Source organism: Ornithodoros turicata, chromosome 4, assembly GCF_037126465.1.
Source record: "Ornithodoros turicata isolate Travis chromosome 4, ASM3712646v1, whole genome shotgun sequence".
NCBI lineage: Eukaryota > Metazoa > Arthropoda > Arachnida > Ixodida > Argasidae > Ornithodoros > Ornithodoros turicata.
Window position 1 is genome coordinate 35,357,485 of NC_088204.1, and position 19,545 is coordinate 35,377,029.

The 19,545-nt window shown below is 44.8% G+C and overlaps 1 protein-coding gene across 1 annotated transcript in view; it reads right to left on the bottom strand.

The window, feature by feature from the left end:
• LOC135392976 (venom metalloproteinase antarease-like TtrivMP_A) overlaps window positions 1-19,065 on the bottom strand; it is a 91,502-nt gene extending 72,437 nt beyond the window's left edge. The window contains exons 1-4 of the mRNA XM_064623593.1: window positions 18,927-19,065; window positions 17,428-17,600; window positions 13,790-13,879; window positions 3,529-3,658 (exon numbers count right to left, since the gene is read on the bottom strand). Of these exons, the coding sequence (XP_064479663.1) occupies window positions 3,529-3,658; window positions 13,790-13,879; window positions 17,428-17,600; window positions 18,927-19,008 (475 nt within the window). The 5' untranslated portion in view covers window positions 19,009-19,065. The remainder of the gene's footprint in view (window positions 1-3,528; window positions 3,659-13,789; window positions 13,880-17,427; window positions 17,601-18,926) is intronic.
• Between the last annotated feature and the right edge of the window lie 480 nt (window positions 19,066-19,545).

Consider the following 19,545-nt stretch of genomic DNA (forward strand, 5'->3'; position numbering starts at 1 on the left):
GCCTGGAGTGTAATTGGAATGGAATGGAATGGTGGAAAGTGTACTAGGAATGGAATGGAATGGTGGAAAGTGTACTAGGAATGGAATGGGAATGGAATTGGGCTTGAATAGTCTGGTTGCTCCGGTGGTAGTTTTGATTTCAACCTACTGGTTTCCCTCCCTTCTCTTTTTGTTACTTTGCATTAAACATATCCTCCACCCCCACCCCCACTGGTTTCTCCCCTCGCACCCTTTGCGCACGTGCATCTCATCTGCACACAGTCAAAAGCGAAATAATATTGTTTAATATTCGGCATGTATGAACGGGGCTTCCTTTGTCCTTCATTTCCAAAATAATAATAATGATAATACGGTAAAGCTACTCGCGGTCACCCAGAACTATACGCAGATTCGGCAGATGTAGAACGAGTATTCTCTGCAGCTTCGTATACTATGGCAGCGAAGTTGACTATTAGGCATCAATTTCCAGCACCTGATGTTTCTGAACCGGGACACACAATATCCCTGATCAGCGAGATTTCTCACATATCCGAGGTAAGAAAAAGTTTAGCATCACAACTACTAGAGTATTGATGTTGTTGTGATGTTAAGAACCTCTCTGCACCTCGTCTTTGTGCTTTTTCTGTGCTGGGTAACGCCAACCTCCTCTAACACTGCCGGGCTAGCCAGTACAGTTATCGGCCCTCCTCTGTTTTCTTTTAGTGCCGGACTTAAAGGAATGGAATGAGGTTGCCGACGTATTTCAGGAGTGGAAATTGACCACAACTTTCCATTCCGAGTAACTGAAAGGAATGGAATTTGAATGGAATGGTTCACCCCATTCCAAAACCCCGGACGCTACGGCTACTCCCTACTTACGCAACCAAAGCAAATACAGTGCAAAGCCAACATGTCATCAGAATGTTTCGTTTACTGTTACATAGTGACATAAAGAATAGCAGTGAACAAGCAACACGCCGCCCTGTCATTAGCAGACAGATTTTTCGCGGCGAATGAGGCGCATTGCGGGTTTGACATCGCAACAGTGAAGCGCTTGGAGGCCCCGAACCTTCCCCCGCAACAGCGATTTAAAATTAAATTTAGTGAAATTGCAGCGGTTTTAAAATATAATTCAAAATGAAATTGCGGGATACACGCTGGTGCCTCCAGCGTTGCAACTTCCAGGGAAACAGCCACACCGGTCACTATAGACGGCAACTGGTGATTCTAGCGCATCGTGTAGCTGCCTGCACTTCGTCATGGACAAAAACTCAGGTCTTAATTTTTTTATTGGCACCGGGCAGGTGTAAGCGTAATACCTTTTTCCGCTGTTGTCGTCAACGGACGACTTGCATCTTCCAAGCCGTGAATTCCACTTCCATCTGTACAAACGACGTAGAACATTTCGTCACCATCGCAGTTTCGCTTGGATGTTCGTCGTTGCCGACCTCAGTACCCTCTTTTAGGAGCAGACTTTTCCAAACATGTTGGTGACGTCATGGTTCCTATGGCCTGCCATAAACGCTGACGTAAGATCATGGACCCGTCGTTGTCTTGTCTGTCTGCGTGCTAAAGTACAACGGCTAAAGTACAACGAAGATCCGTCCATCACCAGCTCTGCGGCACCTGTGGAGACAGACGTTCGTCGCTTCGGATCTCCAGACATCCACGCATGTTTTATTCGTCGTTCCGTCAAGAAGTCGCTGCAGCTCCACTGCAATGGTCCATGCCGTGTCATAGCACGAATCTTGAAGTGGTACAAGCTGTCTGTCAATGGCCGTGAGGATACTGTTTCAAACTACCAACTGAAACCTGCACATTTGGATTCATCCTCGGTAGCAATCTTTTCCGAGACTGACCTTGATGACGAGCCGACTTCTTCCAACACGCAGGACTCCTCGGAACCTCCGACATGCCGCTAGCAAACACGTTGCGTGAAGCCGTATGCTGCGCTGCTAGTGCCTTCCTGGTCAGTTAAATACATTTTCATCCAGAAGGGTGGGGATGATGTAGCATCCGCATCATCAGCCACAGTCTTCCGGCACGCGATGTATGACAACGCTACCCAGCGCGCTAAGAAACATTCCTCATTTCACCTTCACCATTCAGCCTATAGTCGCCCATTAAAAACCTTCTTCCATGCAGATGTGAACCTTCACCACTTTCTCTCAACAAAACCTTGTGGAGTCGAAATGTCTTACGTGGATGGTCTTTATGCTTTACTATACAAAATATGAAAGACTTCCAACCAGCTAAAGTACCCTTCCCATACTCCTACCGGTAGAGAGGTTGAGCATTCGAACACGGCTGATGCGCCCGAGGTAGCAATTTGGTAGCATGGCGTGCATATGCGTCGTACCGCCTTCGTGGGGTAAGTCAAACATGGCGTGCCCTGTGCTGGGATCTGAGCAAACCTAAGGACCCCTGAGATGGGCAAACTTAATCCCAGGACAGGCAGCCGTGGTGCCACTGAACACACAAACCAAAGAGCACAGGAAGCACTTCAGTCACCACACTTTTTTAAACGTAGTCGTTAACCTCCCTATTAAAATGCACTACGCAAAGCAATTGTTGGGGAAACTTCGCCAATAATCCTGGCGGTTAAAGTGGTACAGAGAGCATCCCAATGAAGACTACTGAAGGATGCTCGCATGTTTCCTGTGCTGGGTAGTCCAGTGGGACTACCCATGTCCCAAAGCAAGGGGGTTATCACGACTCTCCCTTTGCTGTGCCACCATCATCTCCCTTCCGTCTTTCAGCCTCCCCTCTTCTCCCTCCTCAGGATGCGCCTAGCCGCCAGTTCAGAGCAGGCAGACCCACCTTCCCCCTGCATCAACCCCCCCCCCCCCCACGATATGAATTTACTCATGCGTAAATATCTTAGAACTCATATTTTACAAACGCGACCGCGCGCAACTGTGGCAATGCCCGCAACTAGCCGTCCGGGTCACTTTGAAGGTATTAGGGTACAGCCTTCTATTTGATTTAGAGAAACTCTGCTACCCAGGGAGAACGAAAGAAGAAAAGTGCAAAGCGCCGGCTGCGATTCTTGCGCGGTGCAGTTACGTTTCCTCCACCCCCTCCTCCACGTTGCAGATTGCAGAACGATTTCTGCGGGAACGCGCGTCGATGTTAGGGTGTGTTGGATTTGTAAGAGAAATATTATATATAGAGAGTGGTTTTCGTTTGTTACTTGTTGAGTATCATGTTCCATGTTAAGTTAGACATGCTTTCGTTGTGCGTCCAAAACAGAAAATCTTTGAGATGGTTTTGTGACCTCCTTTAAAACACGACTCGCGTATCCCCGTGGTCCTGCGAAGGACAACACAAACTACTGAGAAAAACATGAAGGTAAGATCAAGAAGGAGAAGGAATGAAGAAAAAAAAACATTCATATTCTTCCTGTTCCTGTCCTATTCCTACACTATAGCCTTAAAGGAGAAGGAGCCTAGTTGACCCCCCAGAATGAGACATATCGTCATTTGCGTGTGTCGTATGCGCCAGAGCTATGTGTTCTTCGCCTATTGTATAACAGAATCGACTGCTCACCGTAGTCATATCTGGCAGCCTCTCCCTTTAGGGCGTCTTCCTGATAAAGCAGATGCGGCACGAGACCTAGTTCGGATCGTTCCGCTGTGTATAAGGGCTTGATCCGTAGTTTGTCACCAATCATACCACGCTGGAAACAACGTCAATGGTTAATACCTCATTCAGTGTGAGATATATCGTTGAGTCGGCATGCAACAGAGACACAGACACTGACACATTTTGCTGCGAGAGTGGAAGATTCGGCCAGTTGGTTGTCGTACATACTGAAGAGAGAGGGAGAACACGAAAACAACAGTGAGCTCGTCCGGTGTTGTTTTCGTGTTTTCGCTTTCCATTCGGTATGTACGTTTCGCGTTACGCCCGAGAAACGCGCATGATCGGAGGTGTTGGTCAATGTTATATTTTCACAACGTAAGTACGAGAGTGGTAACCTTAAATAATTTATTGGCAAACAATAAAGGTAAATAACTTCGGGGAAATGTAACATATTTTTTGGAAACTTAACCCGCTTCTCAATGCTGCTGCGCCATCGTTTGCGAAGCGCCTGTGTTCCAGCAGAGATAAAGTCTTTTGTACTGGTTCTCATCATTCCGTAGTTCGGTTCACGCTCTGGCGTTACAATGCGTGTGCGCGGTTGCGTACATATGCGTTGCAATGCCTTGACGTGCGTTTGGTTGTTCACATATATACGGGCACTGCAAGCTATCGCAAGACCCGACCAATGACTCTCAGGCGTTCTCACGCCGTGGTATACGCCTCTGTGAGGCCGGCAGCGGCGAGCTCTTTCACGACCACCGCCACCACCACCACCATATACGATAGCAGGTGCTACAGCCAGCATACTGATGTTGTCAGTGCGCATGTAACAAGTTTATCACTGGGAACTTTTGCAAAAACACATCTACAGGTTGGGGGGAGGGGGGTATATATTTATTGAATGGAAAGCCGGTTGGCTTGTGCAGCTATCTTCGGGCAAGCTAGAGTTTAGGATATCTTAAAATTGAAGGCGTAATAACTGCATTAATGCGAGTCTCACCGTGTACCAATTACGCGGTCTGTATGATGCAGCAATTCTTGATCGGCGGATAATTGCTTTAGTGTTCCGCCAAAGGATGAATCTTGCATCATTGTGTCACGTCGGAACACCACCCAAGGAGCACATTGCTCTACAGCGCGATTTCAACTGAATTCAGGCAAGGCTCTCCACTGCGGTTCTCCGATATTCATCACTATTTTTTATTTTAAAGCAACCGTGTGTGATGAACAAGTTCACCAGTCTTTGAGTGCTAGGCGCTGCAGCGGCGAAAGAAAACAAAATTAAATGTCTAACCACGTGAACAACAGCGCGTGCACGATATGCGCTCTCCCTGCAATTTGAGAGCACCCCAGTCGTCACGTATAGAAGCCACACAGTCACAGTTTGACATATTCTATGCACAACACACTGTTAGCCTATGCAAGAATTATTAAAGGGACCGAAAAGTGAATATAAACCTATCGAAACTTTATGATCAGCGAAAAGCTTGAACCATTAAAATTTCAAATATCAAAGAACTCCGCTGAAATCGCTGTAGTTTTTCTGTAATCCAATTTTCCATAATTGCATGTCCAGGGACCTAGTAGGAAACCGAGCAGTCTATCAACAATTGCATGACCCCGCGCCATGTGTCGAGGACGCATGCAATACGCGCGCTTCCGGTCGCTAATCAGGCGAAAACGAAAATGGCAGTGGGCATTTGTGACCACTCTTTACGCCGATAATGTCGAGCCTCTTGAACATGAGTGCGCTGGAATTCCGCATTCGAGAACTGTCGCGGACAGAACTTCTGTTCGTGTGTTAGCGTGCTGGAAAGTGTGTGCCACTGGTGTGTGCTTCGCAGTAGAAGATTCCTCGTCCAGAGATTAACCGGAGTCACATTCGTCTTCACCAGTAGCTCATCGTGCCGTGAACATCGACTACTTTGTGAAATCTCTATGTATCAGGAAGAAGCACTTGTGTAAGCCGAAACAAGCGCTGTTTTTTTCGTCGTGCAGGTGCTCATATGTGAAATGCAAACCGATGGATACTACGGTTTTTGCTGCCAAGGGGTAGAGAATGCGTGTGGAAAGCTGACAGACAACTGCATCACAACTAACGAATATTCCGAAATACTGTGCCTTGGCACCGAAGTACTGCAAGTGTCTTTTACATACATTCGAGAAACTGAAGAGCATTGCTTCATACCCGGCAGCGCCGTGTGTCTTTACGCGCTACTTGAAAGGCAAACTGGACGGAAAACCCTTATTTCTGCAGCAAATTCCGCTATATCACCTGTCAGCCGTTCACAAGAAGGATATGGGGTGCTCCGAGAAAATACAATAGAAAGTAGTCCACTGGATCTCGATCTGCGTCGCACGCTATTTGGGATGCTTTCCCATCAGTGCGCAGACTTGTAGAAATGTTGACGTCAGCAAATTTTCATTTCTTGCTTCCTGCAAGTTTTTCTCGTTGCTTTTTCTTTGCTGTCACAGCACAATTATTAGTTTGTTCCTGGAGGTTTAAGTAACCTGGGGGCTAAGCGATCCTGAGGGTTAAGTAATCTGTATTTGTAGGTTATACTAACATCTTGTATATATGAGCAGTAAATAGGATAATTTTCATCAGTGTCATTCAGCTGAACTATGTTCATAGCCTTTTAATATACTTCTTATTGACCACGTTTCCAAATGCCAATTAATATTTGAACCAAGATTGGGATTTAACACTTGATTAACTCTGTTTTACTAAAAGGAGTACTTGTAACTGATTCATTATCACGTCACCAACTAACATTCGTAAAGAAGGACTTGAGGGCTGACTTCAAGTATTATCAACCCTTCGGATCTGGGTACAAAGTCAACCATGCAGCATTGGTGTGCATAATAGTCAAAAATGGTGAAATAATTTATTGCATAAGTTATCGGTTACTGTAATTGAGATGTACTTTTGTAAAGTACTTTTGACAGCCCCGTAAACTGCAACTGGCTTCAGTGTACACGACAAATGCATCGTAACATTTAATTGAAACATAATATAAGAGCAGAAGCAACATTTTGTCACACCTCAAACTATATATTTCTTTTTTATCGTCCAGAAATTTAGGAAACAGAGTAGGACTTCTCGCCCTCTGATGTTTTGACGTACTTGATAAAGTTGGAAACCTTTTGTAAAACCTTTTGAGTTGTAAAAACAGATTTGTCTTTCCCTTGTGAATTTAACAAGCAAGTTATGTTTCACCATGTGTGCACTTTTGTATTCTCTTGTTGATGAGAACATTACAGGAACAATAATGCTGCAGATAGATCCAACAATGATCTGTCATCTTCATGAAGATGAGAACTTTTCTTCACGCATGCTAAGCAAGACAAAAGAAATGTACAATGAAGGCTGTACAAAAACAGAAAATCTCCGTCGACTAAAATTTTATATATGTGGATGCTACGACATGGTGTAGTTTCCGTCCAAAAGTAGGACTAGGCAAGGTTGTTTGGTTGCTGTTGGTAAGTTGTCGGCATGTTGATGTGCTATACCGTTATAGCACACCAATATAGGTGAGGGGCAGACACAGTAGACAGCGTGATGGCTGCAAACTCTCAATTGAAGATTTATTCAACAGAACAAGAATCTGAAAGCAATAGTAGAAAAAGCATAAGCAGTACCCATGCAACGCAGGACCACCTTAATCTAGGAGAAGGTAGGATTGAGAGAGCAATAAAGAAAAATGACTGTTTTGTCCGAGATAGGGGAACTCTGCATATTTAGGACCAATATGATGTGGTAACCTTGCACGGCTCACTGCAGCTGTGACACGCTTTGAACAATTCCAGTACGGGGGCTGCGAATAGAATGAACTTTCGCTGTTTCAGTGGGCTTTCAAGTGTAGAGGATGCATTTCTAGAAAATTAATTAACGTTCCCTAGTCATAACTGTACTTCAACAAAGAAGCCAGTAGTTCCCATCGGTTTCTTCTCCTGCTGTTGGTGTCATACTAATGTTCTACACCTGCCCAAAGACGCCAAAAATGTCACGAAGTCTGGAACAGGTAACAGATCTAGTGATTCTATCTGTGGACTTTGCATACCTGCTTTCAGCTATTTCTGTCAGGTCAACTTGAGTGCCTGGATCACACACACACGAAGCAGTCTGACACCACTTCAACACTGAAAGTCCCCTAAAATCAAATTTGTTGATGTTGACAATGCTCAGTACGGGACAAGTAGGATAACATAAGTTAAATGGAATTGCTGTATTATAATCTATACATGCGTGGCACCTGCACATACGTAAGAGGATGTGTTGAACTCGTCACCTCGATGAAGCAAAATCACTGGTTACTGAATGTCAGCTTGATTCGGACGTCTTCGCAATTCGCTTTCTACGTCATCTTCGTAGTCATCGGCAGCAAAATTAGCTCAGCACACACGACACGACTGCTGTATCTAATAGCAGAGTGCTTGGAACCACATTCGTTTTCGCGAACTCTCGTGTAGAATCTTGTGGCAGGAAACACCCGTCGTCGGAGATAAACGAAGATGATTTTTGCATCCCCGAACGCCAAAACTACGCCAGGCGGTCTCTCGAATACGTGACAGAGCAGCCACAGGCATATCATTCACTTCCATTTTCTGCTTCGCGCGACCAGCATGACCACCCACGACGTAGACAATGAACCACAATAAACGCCTATAGCAGATGGCGTTGCGGATCGTAGCTCGTAGCGGCTGGATCGGCGGAGTAGCTGAATGCTTTATTAACGCTTTATTAATGTAGCGTGTAACGCATTTTTAAAATGGCGTTTAGCTGTAAGATAGTGTGCGTCAACTTTGTTCTCTACAAAATTAGCTCTCACGTTGTAAGGGTTGACCAATCTCTGAGACCCCTGGAACCGAAACCCAAGATGCTCTTTTTCGCCGTTCGTTGGCAGCACCGTCTATGTTCCGGCAATCTTCAAAATATTTATACGTAAAAAATATGCCGAATTGAGAAGTAATGCTTTCTGTGTGTTATCACACAATGATGTTGTGCACGATAGTGGGCAAAAATATGGGGGTTATTTTCCACTTTTCAGTCCCTTTAAAACTTATGCGTACTTCGTTTCAGAAATTATTGCAGAAAATGCTCCCTAGTGTGATTTCTCTCAATGTTTGCAGTCGTTTTACAAATAAGCTATATGTCTCTAACAAACAAATTTCATATCACAAGGCAGATTATTGTTTGCTCTTTTTAGCAATGGATTTTGCTTACTTATTGATGCTCCTGGAGAGATGTAATATGCGTGTTTCTGAAAGTTGCACTGTATTCGTAAGCACGTTCTTCAGAAATACCTGTTCTAACCTTGACAAAAAATTTAAAAAATACTACTTATGCAGTAGCATGTTATCTTTCCAATGGTACCACTTAGACTCAGTCTAAGAATGTAGAACCGCATTTATAAAATGAAAAACCACTGCCAGAACCTGGGTAACCCACACTCTTAGCTTCGTACCCTTATTGTAAAGGCAACAAATTGGCAAAGAGATTATCTCTATTTAGAAGTGTTCAGTGTTCCCTTTCGTTTCTTTTGAATAAAAGCTACGGTGTACTTCTTAAAATATCACGGTTACTTTGATGTTTAGAGTACGATCTCTTTTACAATGTGTAACTCTTATGTAGAGGCTTGTGTGTAGCCTTATGGAATTATCACCGTTACCTTTCTGTTAAGGTTACTGTTGCCTTGAATTCAGTACCCTCTGCTTGGAGGCTCTATCGTAGCCTTAAGGAAGTATATTGCTGTTCCCTTTATGTTAAGGATCCAGTGCTGACAAAAGTTTACGGAACGCGAGGTCGGCGTACTTTTCCTTCAGCGTGACAGTGCCGCCGCCGACACGTGGGGACAAGTGGACAGCAGAAACAGTAACAGATTGTTCTTCTGTTTTCCACTGCTGCTGTCGTGTCGACGGCCACAGTATCACGCTGAAGAAAAATTGCGCCGACCTCGTGTCTCGTAATCCTTTGTCTGCACCGTACCTCAATTTCTGCGACCAGGTCGCTGTTAAATGCCAGTCACAAAGCCTGATCTGTGAGACTGATGCGATTAAGATCTTTACTTAGTCACAAAACGACTAACTATAGGAGCCAGTCAGGTCCATCTCAGACGTCAGCGTTTGTGACTGGCTTTCAATAGCGACCTCTGTAACGTGGTGATGACGTTGATGTCAGTGTACACAGACCACAAGAAATGTCAGGCAGTAGTTTTTTACCTTACATATATTTACAGCCATTCTTCGGTACAAAACCCGAAAACAGTCTTTGGAACGTCTCTGTCACACACAAAAGGCTCAAGTGACACTCAAGTTACTCAAGTGACAGAATATAGCAATCATCGGAATAAATTTCAACGCATCCTCAGAGCGGAATCAATTTTAAAGGCGATGCTCAACTTTAAAGGTTGTTTTACAATAAAATCAACAGACAGAAACATTCATGGCGTGAGGGAAGATGCCCTAGGTCGCTTAATATAATCGGGAAGTTCGTCTCGTTTTGCGATCTAGTCAAGGGACGGCAAAATCGTTACACTGCAAAAAAGAGAATCTTCTAGAATTTCTAGAAGGACAATGAATTTTACTGAAACTCACCTGAAGCAATTCTCAAGCTTATACATTATATCCAACTATATATTTCCAAAATACGATATTAAAACGTAGTCCTCTTTTTCCTTTTTGAGTTGTCGTTTGGTCTCTTGCTATTTCCTTTCGCTGTTTTCTGAACGTTATTTTATTTACTGTTTTCCTTTCTCTTTGTCTTTTAACGAGCATCTCAATGTCTGTTCTCCCTTCAGCGACTGACGCGGTGTTAAGCGTTGTTTTTACACGGCATGAGGGAACATGTTCGTTTGGCGAACATGTTCGCTGCGCACATGTGCGCGCTGCTATTGTGTCTGTTCACGTGTCAATGAAATTGTTCACATAAAAATTACATCTTCTTCTCCTTCTATTGAGCACAGGTACAGCCTCAACTAAATCGACATTCCTACCGATTTCGGAAAGTGCCAAGTACCTTCCGGGTCCATGCTAACAGTAACAGCACAATATGCGTTTATGATTTCCAGTTTCGCCTGTCTCAGAGATGTATTCTGGGCAGTCGCATTCATCTCCTGTGCACCTTCCATGGCGAACACCGCGAGCGACCGTACCTGAGAACGGGCATGATGCCTGAAAAAGCAGTTTCTGCGTTTAGTGACATGCAGAACGTGCTGAGTATAGAAACAGTTTACCTTTGACACATCAGCGCGACCTCCGCCAGCAGTGATCGAGCTGGTGACAGCCGAAAACCTCCGATATGAAGAAGCTCATACGACATTCTTCTGGTAAATTTTCAGTGTAAAAAAATGGCGTCCAAGACCTGCAGGCAGTTGCATGTCAAGGGGCGAATAATGAAGAACGAGAGGGCGAAAACCACGTGCACAGCGCGTGGCCAAGGACGCTCTAGTGAGGTAAACCTTATAAGTAACATCGCCGTTACTTCTATGAATAGGGAACACAATTATTTACAAGTTACACCATCTGGCACGAGGCCAGTCACTTATATTACCGACGAGTACCTTCAACTGTGACATATAGAAGGTGTGTATCGTTGTCAGAAAAGTAGTGTAACTTTTAAATTAGATGTTACAGCATTTTCAACGTGGCCCTAAAAGCAACCAGATTAAGAGTGCAGATCGCGCCGCTACGTCGCTGCCGCGCAAAAACACGTGGCGTGCATCTCGAAACGCAGCATTTTCATTCTTCTTCGCGTGGCAAAAAAGGAGCTTCTAAATTGTTTATTTCTTGGCAGTTTTACCGGCCTGCTTTTATGCGCTAAGGAGTTAACACTGGTTATGTGAGACATGAAATGACATGCAATGTCAGGCATGGAAAGTGCGCTTCTATTCAGGGTACGACTTTTCCGTGAAAGAAACGCACGCGTATGCACGCATTACACACAGGTCATTGTGGTCCAGTTCGGTTGCCTATGGGCGGAAGTAGCACACAAAGTATGTCACATTCAGTGTGGTCCATCTAAGCGTGATAAGAACGCACATCGATGGGACGAAATAATGCACGCAACTGACGTTTTTGCCATCAGAGCTTTGCGGCCGTTATCACTGTCTAATTTCTTCTACCCAACATATGCGATGAACGACTTCACTGAACTGTCTTTATATTATATAGTTCTTCTTGTTTGGTTTCCCGAAATTCCCTGACTTCACTGGTGCAACAGAATAGTCGAATGGGACTTTTCTGTTAATACACGGACAAAATCTGCGGGGACTTTACTTGCTTAACCAACTGAGCAGCCATTGTTGTGCAACGCAGCCGTGTGCTTCAAGAGCCGTCAGCAACATCACACGCGTTTTTCCCGTGTTCAATTGCAGAGGAGAGACACTTCAGCAAGATTTTTTATTCCATCTCATGAAACTTATATGTATTTTTAAAATGTGCTGCAGCACTATCGGATTCTTTGATTACATGAGACAAGAGAGGTAGAGCATCCTCCAGAACCAACTACTCTGTTTTCTTTTTTCTTTTTGCAATGCAGGCAGCGCATGTGCAGTGTCGTGGGTCATACCCTCGCTCACCGTGGCTTTGCCCGTCGTATCCAGCATTGTTGCAGGGACGCATGCGAACATAGAAAGTTGGTCTTTTTCTAGCTGTGTCCATACAGTTCGCTAGGAAAATTAACCGTCCACTTTTGCGAAGTCAAAATGTAGGACAATGTGCCGAGGTTGCGGAAAAGACTTCACGACCCTGATGGCGTTCCTCTGGATATTATGTATATGTGCGTGCTTAATGTAAAGCGCAGTCAACTTCATTACTTCTTTTAGAAATGTTGCCGCTTTCAATGTCGCCGTAAGCGCACCTCCCTTGTCCCAACAAGGAAATGTAACTTTCGTCGTTTTTTTCTGTAATCAAACTCAAATTCAATTTCGCCGTCTCGCTGGATTCGCAGCTTTGTAAGTTAAGGTGCTTCCCTCCTGCGCGGTGGTTGCATTGCTGGAAGAGAGACGCATCTGTTGGCTCGTCGCAGAAAAACAGTGCCTTTCAGTTCCCCCCGAAATTCGTTGTGCAGATGTGTTGTTCATGGCCGCAACTAAGAAACCGAAACTGGCACAACAGGTGCGAAAACACAATTCTTAACGATGAGTTCTTGACATGGCTGTAGACGAACCCGCTCTGGACAGAGCGTATAGAATTTGGTTTTTCCAATTTTTATACCGGGATGATCCGTCTTGAAAATACTGTACGTCTCGCTGATGGAACTGGTCATGAAAGTTTCGATGCGGGTTCTTTCTTTCCATCCGTCAAAATGTGGACTACATCATTTTCGTTTGGGCTTTGGATGGAGCAGTTCATTTCAACTTGCAAGTAGCATTTTAATGCAGAATCTACATCACTTTGTACAATAGGGTCTCCCGCACATTTTCTTTGGAAGCGCCCGGACTCGATGCTTTGCTCTGAGAGATCTCGATTTCCCTATGACATACATCTTAGCCTCAGGTATGAGTCTTCGAATTTCCTTTTTTCAGATGCACTCCGGGTAGAATGTTTGCACGCGGCACCTTTCTTGATGTGACGTACACTTTCTTACAAATACGGTGAATTTTTTGAAGCATGGTCTAATCTAACGCATATTACACTGCTTCTATAGAGTTGATGAGCAAACAAAGCAAAAAAATAGCAAAATTTAAACTTCCTTTTGATATAACAATTGTTTGTTCGAGATGTATACTTTATTTGTAAACCGACTGCAAACATTGAGAGAGAAATCGCACTAGCTCGCATTTTTGCAATAATTTGTAAAACCACACAAGTTTTATTATTATTGTTTTTGCATAAACTAACAGTCTATTATGGATAGAATATGTGAACAAAATTGACTGCGTGCCTTCTATGCGGAGCGGATGAGGTGAGCGCAGTTTTGGTACGTGTTGTTGTTCACGAGGGTTGTCATTTGTTTTTCTTTTTGTGTCTTTCTTCCACACCCTGCACATAGCACTCAAAAACTCGTGACCTTGTTCATCACGTGCTTTCACATAAAAAAATAATGACGAATATCGAAGAACCCAAATGGGCAGCCTTGCCTCAATTGAGATAAAATCGCCCACAAACACTAATTTTCTTTTCGGAAAGATTGTTTATCCACTTTCGAGCAAAAAAGGAAGACGACGAAACTTTCAAATATCAGTGCAGTTCACCCTCTGTAGTACATCGATAAAAGCCTTACCACGTGAAGTCCATCAGTATTCGTAATAGCAACCGATGCCATGTTCGCTTCGTCTTGGAATAACATGTCGTTATAGGAGGAGGCTGAGATCTGCGAAGTCACAAAATATTCAATACGTACATCTGCTAATGAACAGCGAGTAATATGCGTGTGCGGGGGTCAACGCTGTTCTCTATTCAATATGTTACGCTTGCTACTTCAGTGCATTGTGGGTCCCGTTTCACTGATGGTTCGGATCGCACTCAGTTCTTTGGCACACTAAAGTGTACCGAACGAGAACATCCAGCGGAAGTCACCAAAAGTAGAAAAAGTATGAAAATATGGAAAGACCAGCTCTACACTGGGCCAGCAATTCCAGCATGTTTGGCTTCACTACCACGTTTCAAAAGGATATGTACTCCGCGAGAGTCAATACAGCTTGCCGGTAAGCCTGTCGCTGGGTGCTCGCTTGTTGTAAAGAAGCCGCCAACGTATGTGTAAACGAGTCGTGTTGTTGCTGGTTCCCAACAACAGAACACAACGTGAAAGACCAATTAGACAATGCCGCCACTTGGCACTATTATATAGTTATGCAACATTGCAGTGTATGTGTAATATGCTGTGAGTCACCTGTGTATCGTCAAGTTTTCGGCAATGTAAACGATTGATACTCTGACGCTACAGAACTACAGATATCCTACTTGACTTCCTCTTCGTGAGAGAAATGGTTTCCCTTGTAGGAGGAGCTGAAGTGAAGGGGCACTAAAATGCAAAAATAACTTGCTCGCAAATGAAAGTCCGTGTTTTAGTCAGTATAATTCGACCACAATTAGTTGACACAACGCTACCGTTTAGGAGAAAAATTCAATGAAAACAGAGCCGTCTTTAACGGCAACGAATGGGATCCCCAGGAGGCAAATATGGGCGGCATCCAATAAGACAGCAGGAGAAGCGCGCGCACACCTATTGTGGGCTTGTGGATTTCGAACGGGTCCGATCGTAGTGGTTCCGTATATGCACAATTTTTCAATACCGCTTCACTGAATTGCTGTCCACAACAGTTCTCCCGAATGTTCCACTGACAACATTTATCTAACGTCCTTCGGACAGCGACGCTAGTCCGCTTCGCTAGTAGGAATTCGCGATCGCTGCGGGTAGCGTGTAAAATGCTGGTATACCCGCACTCCATGGCCAATTAAGTGATCCGTCTCTGTCACACGCGAGCTCTGCAGTGCCCTATGTCGTTGGCCGTATAAATCCATGTGCCAGACTGCAGCAGGCAAGTGCTGGCGGGTGAGTTCGTTTATTAATGCAGACATATATGGCTCTCTTTTGAATTGCAGTTTTATTGGCATACGATTGAAGCCGTCAGAGACACGTAGACAGCACTCCCAATTTCCATTGTTTTGAAATAGAAACAGCGGTAAAGTGGACGAGGAACACTTCCCGCTGCGGGTCCCAATGCGGGTATGCGGGTATACAGACAGCACCTGGGTGCGGGTCGCCCAGATTAAATTATTGCGGTTGCAGGTGCGAGTCACACACGCGCGGGTAGTGTGCGGTTGCGGGTCCAAGTTTGCTTACCCGCACTCACCTCTATGCATAATCACGTTTGCGAACGGGGGCAAGTGTCTCTATTGTTGATGTCTGTCGCCAAGACTCGCTTTGCCCGCACCTTAGGGCCACGATGGCTGCCCACGATGCTAGCGCTGACCGCTGCTTGTGCGCTGCCTGCCCGCTATCGATTGCGCGTGATGTGGATCTTGCGACATTGGGTTTGAGATATAAGATGGCCCTAAACCGTGTCTCATTCGTGAAGGTGTCCATCAGGAGTCAACGTGCAAAATGTTTTCGCTGTGCGGTTATACTGTGACCGCGTAATTGAAGGCCAGTTCCCTCATATAGCGCTTTCCTACATAGCGCTAGAAAATTTCGCTATATTTTCCTCCTCGTATTGCTGCGAACCGCTATAAAACCACTCTTGTCGAAGTACTTTTCATGGTCAACTTTTCTAGCGCAATTTTGAGCCGTGACCCTCCGTTAACCAATCGTGAGCTCCTTTCAGCCGTGACGTCGCGGAAGCTTGGGTTTGTTTTGTTTCCGACCACTCGAAGCAGCAAGGCGGGAAGGCAACGAGGATGACGACGTGAAAATGGCCACGAGTTCCATCTGCCAATGCATGGCTCTTGCGGATACCCGACGCGGACAGTAAACAGTCACGGTAGCACCGATGCATTACGTCGCAACGACATATCCCGTGACTCCAGCAGTGTAGGGCTATGTGCTCAGTTGTATATGAAAACGGCAAGCGGAAAAACAGCACCAGATGTTGATAGCTGTTTTCTAGCACTATAAAGCGACGCGCTGTATGTGGGAATTGGCCTTAAATCTAAAAAAAAAGCAGTCGGAGAAACTAGCCGTGGGCGGCCGACACGATCCTCGCACGAGGCCGGGTTGTCCCCCTGCCTGTTTTCTTTTTTCCGTAATTTTCCGCTCACGCAGTGCTTATACCCGCTTGAGCTGCATCAATCTAGGTCACGAGTCACATGACAGGGGAATAGGCTACCTCGCGACGTGCCCTCCACCGTATCTTATTCTCCGATACGCTGTATCGAAGAGTGGCGGACATTTGACAAGCGCACGCTGCAGGCCATCTCATGCAGGTCGTTCTTTCGGAAGCTCATTTTATTCGTTGCAGAACACGATGCACTCAAAAACAAACACAGAAATAAAAAAGCGGGTCTCCTCAGTATCCCTTCTAAGGTAAGGACTGCCTTGTTAAGCGGTCTATAGGCAAGCTGAAGACTGTGGAAGACAAAAAGAGGGGGCGCTGAGCGCGCTTATTAGCGAGGCTTGATAAGACGGGAGCGCGATGGGGGGGGGGGGCTTTTTTTTTTCTGGTCTGAGCGGCAGCTGTGAGGAGGGAGTGGAGCGCTTTTTCCTTCTGGCTAGAATGTAAGTGAACATTCTGTGACACAGTAAAGGAGGTGTTGATTGATTTGTGTCTGTGTCTCTCGGTGCTGTGGTTTCGGTAGGAGACTGGTTGAGCTCAACTGGGGGATTTGGGTGAACGGATACTGCAAGACTTGACACGCAAGAAACCGTGGGACGATCCTATACACTCTTAAAAAAGGGTGTACTTTAACTCCTTTCCTTGCCACATATATCACTCCCTTTTTGGAGAGTACTTTTACTCTCTGAAGAGCCTGAAGGGAGTGAGGGGACTCCTTTTTGAGAGTAAACGTACTCTCCAAAAAGGAAGTGATATATGTGGCAAGGAGAGGAGTTAAAGTACACCCTTTTTTTTAAGAGTGTAGGTTGTACACGAAAACGGTGGAGGAAAAAAGAACGCCTCCTGGGACAAAAGTGAGCCCTCCAGAATGAAAAACAGCACACAGGAAATGAAGCATTAAGCGAAGTCCTACGAAAGTCATGAAGATGACATGCGCAAAAAAAGGATAAAAAAAGAAAATAAAATAAAAGCAAACCACGAATTGAGCGTAACAATGTATGAGACATCAATAAGTAAGACATTATGCAAATGAAAAACGCACGGTGGATCACTAAGCCTTGAAGGAATGGAGAGGCTGTAATATGTAAGACGCAGTACACAGCTCGAAATATGAGAGACAAAATTTACTCGCAAAAATTCCACTCACATACTCTTGCGTGTATGAACCACCCTTTGCTGTTGTTCTTAAAAGCAATTGGTCTCCGTATGCTGATTGTTGTTGCAGATTGAGGATCAGCTCATCCGTGACTCTGAGGACCCTGGCGCCGTTTTCGGACCTGCCTTCCAAGAAGACTGGGTACACCACCTTCTCCTCAACGCCTTATGAAGGAGGGAATGCCTGAGTTTATTCGGCTGAGCATTCAAACTATAACGACACCCGTACGAGCCGTGTGTTCCTGAGGATTCACGACGGCTGCAGCTATATAGTATAGTCATTTCATGGAGGCAAATATGTAATATTGGTTTAGCAACCTATGAATAACGAGTTCTTATTAAAATAAGTTTTCGCACAGGACGACATTTCACGGGCTAATTAATTGCTAGTATTTTTCTCCTACACATGTGCTGTTGGGAAGACTTAGTCGAGACATTCATGAAAATGTTTCATCTATCAAATCCGATTTTTACCAGGACGAATTGCCACATGGGAACTAAATGACAAAGGAATAACAGTCATCCGTTACAAAGCTACTTGCCAAATGCGCAGTGCGAAGTTGTAATGTACATTACAACTTCGTTCTGCGCATTTGGCAAGAAAGCGGCAAGCCGGACTCATTGACCTCAAAACCCGCGGTAACATGCATTTTCATAAGTTCTTCTACTCACCAGCTCTCTGTTACAGTTACATAAACAGCCTTTCATACATATCCAGCCGCCTCGATCATCAACGCAAAGTACTACTAAGCCGCTCTAAAACAACCACATTCAAACTGTCATTTTTCCGACAAGCATCATCAGACTGGAATAACCTACCACATGATATTGCTGAACTATCTGATTACAACCAGTTTGTCCGGGCTCTAACGTTATATTTCACCTGACTCACTCGATTTTCTTTTCTGTTTGTCCCCAGTTATGGTTGTGGCTTATATAGTATGGAACCCTTTTTACGCCATCGTAATTGTCGCTTATTAACTATCTAATCATGATGTATTTAATATGTTGTGTTCACGTGATGGTATTATATGAGGTACTAAGCGATGCCCACTCCCTTATGTAATGGCCTCACGGCCCCTTGATGGCTCAATAAATAAATAAATAAATAGATAAAATAGTGCAGCGTGCTAAATGTGCACACTGCACCAAATCACACGTGTGCATGATCGTGTATGATGAAATTGACCTCAGGGGCGGTTACCCATCGACCACAACAAACTCATGTGTCAACAAGAGCTGTTAAATGATCGAGAGTCATGGAGCGGTGATTGGGGGCCTGGAGGATGTTGTGTGAGGCTTCCCCAGGGGACTATACGTACAAGACACTACATTACATACTGAGTTTGTATGCGCGACACCGTCAGCTTTCGCGGTTGCTCAGTTTCATTTTCGACCCTTCGTACCCTCGCGAGTAGAATGAGAGTGTTATATACCAGCCTGAATGTCTTTCTCAAACATAAGAGATATTAGAGGTCAAGAGTTACGCACCATCAGTCCGGGCAGAATAACTGAGGAGAAAAACGATAGTCCATCTAAAAATTAACTTTGCCATTGACACGATCCGAAACATGTAACAGAAGATGCGCGTGCATCCAAAAGAAGCTTCCGTTCGAGTAAGTATTGGAAAGCGGAAACAAAAGGGAAAGAAACTAAACAATAGCACATCACAACCGCATCGTTTATTTCGCATCGAAAGTGACAAGTAACATTATATTCCGACACGACAAGCCCACCTGTGCACAGACCGGAAATACTGGGGCTCATAGCGGATATTATACTGCGAGCAAGAAACAGATGCCGCAACTCATTCATGTGTCTGTCTATTGGCTCGAGCAGCGTTCCGTAGACTGATTGAGGAACCACGTGTATGAACCTCACCCTTCCTCACTTAACCTGAGCAGTGCCTGAACCTGCAAGAACGCAAGCGGCCTTGCTATGTTATCTATTGGTGTTGATTATGCGGTACACCGTGGGGATGGAGGGTTGGCTTGCGTGAATGCGACAGGAATACACGATGCATTTCGGATGCTGCCGATTACTTCTCCATGTGCATGCACGCGCATGGAGTCCGGCGTGACGGTAGTGTTAAACACTGTTGGCATGCAAG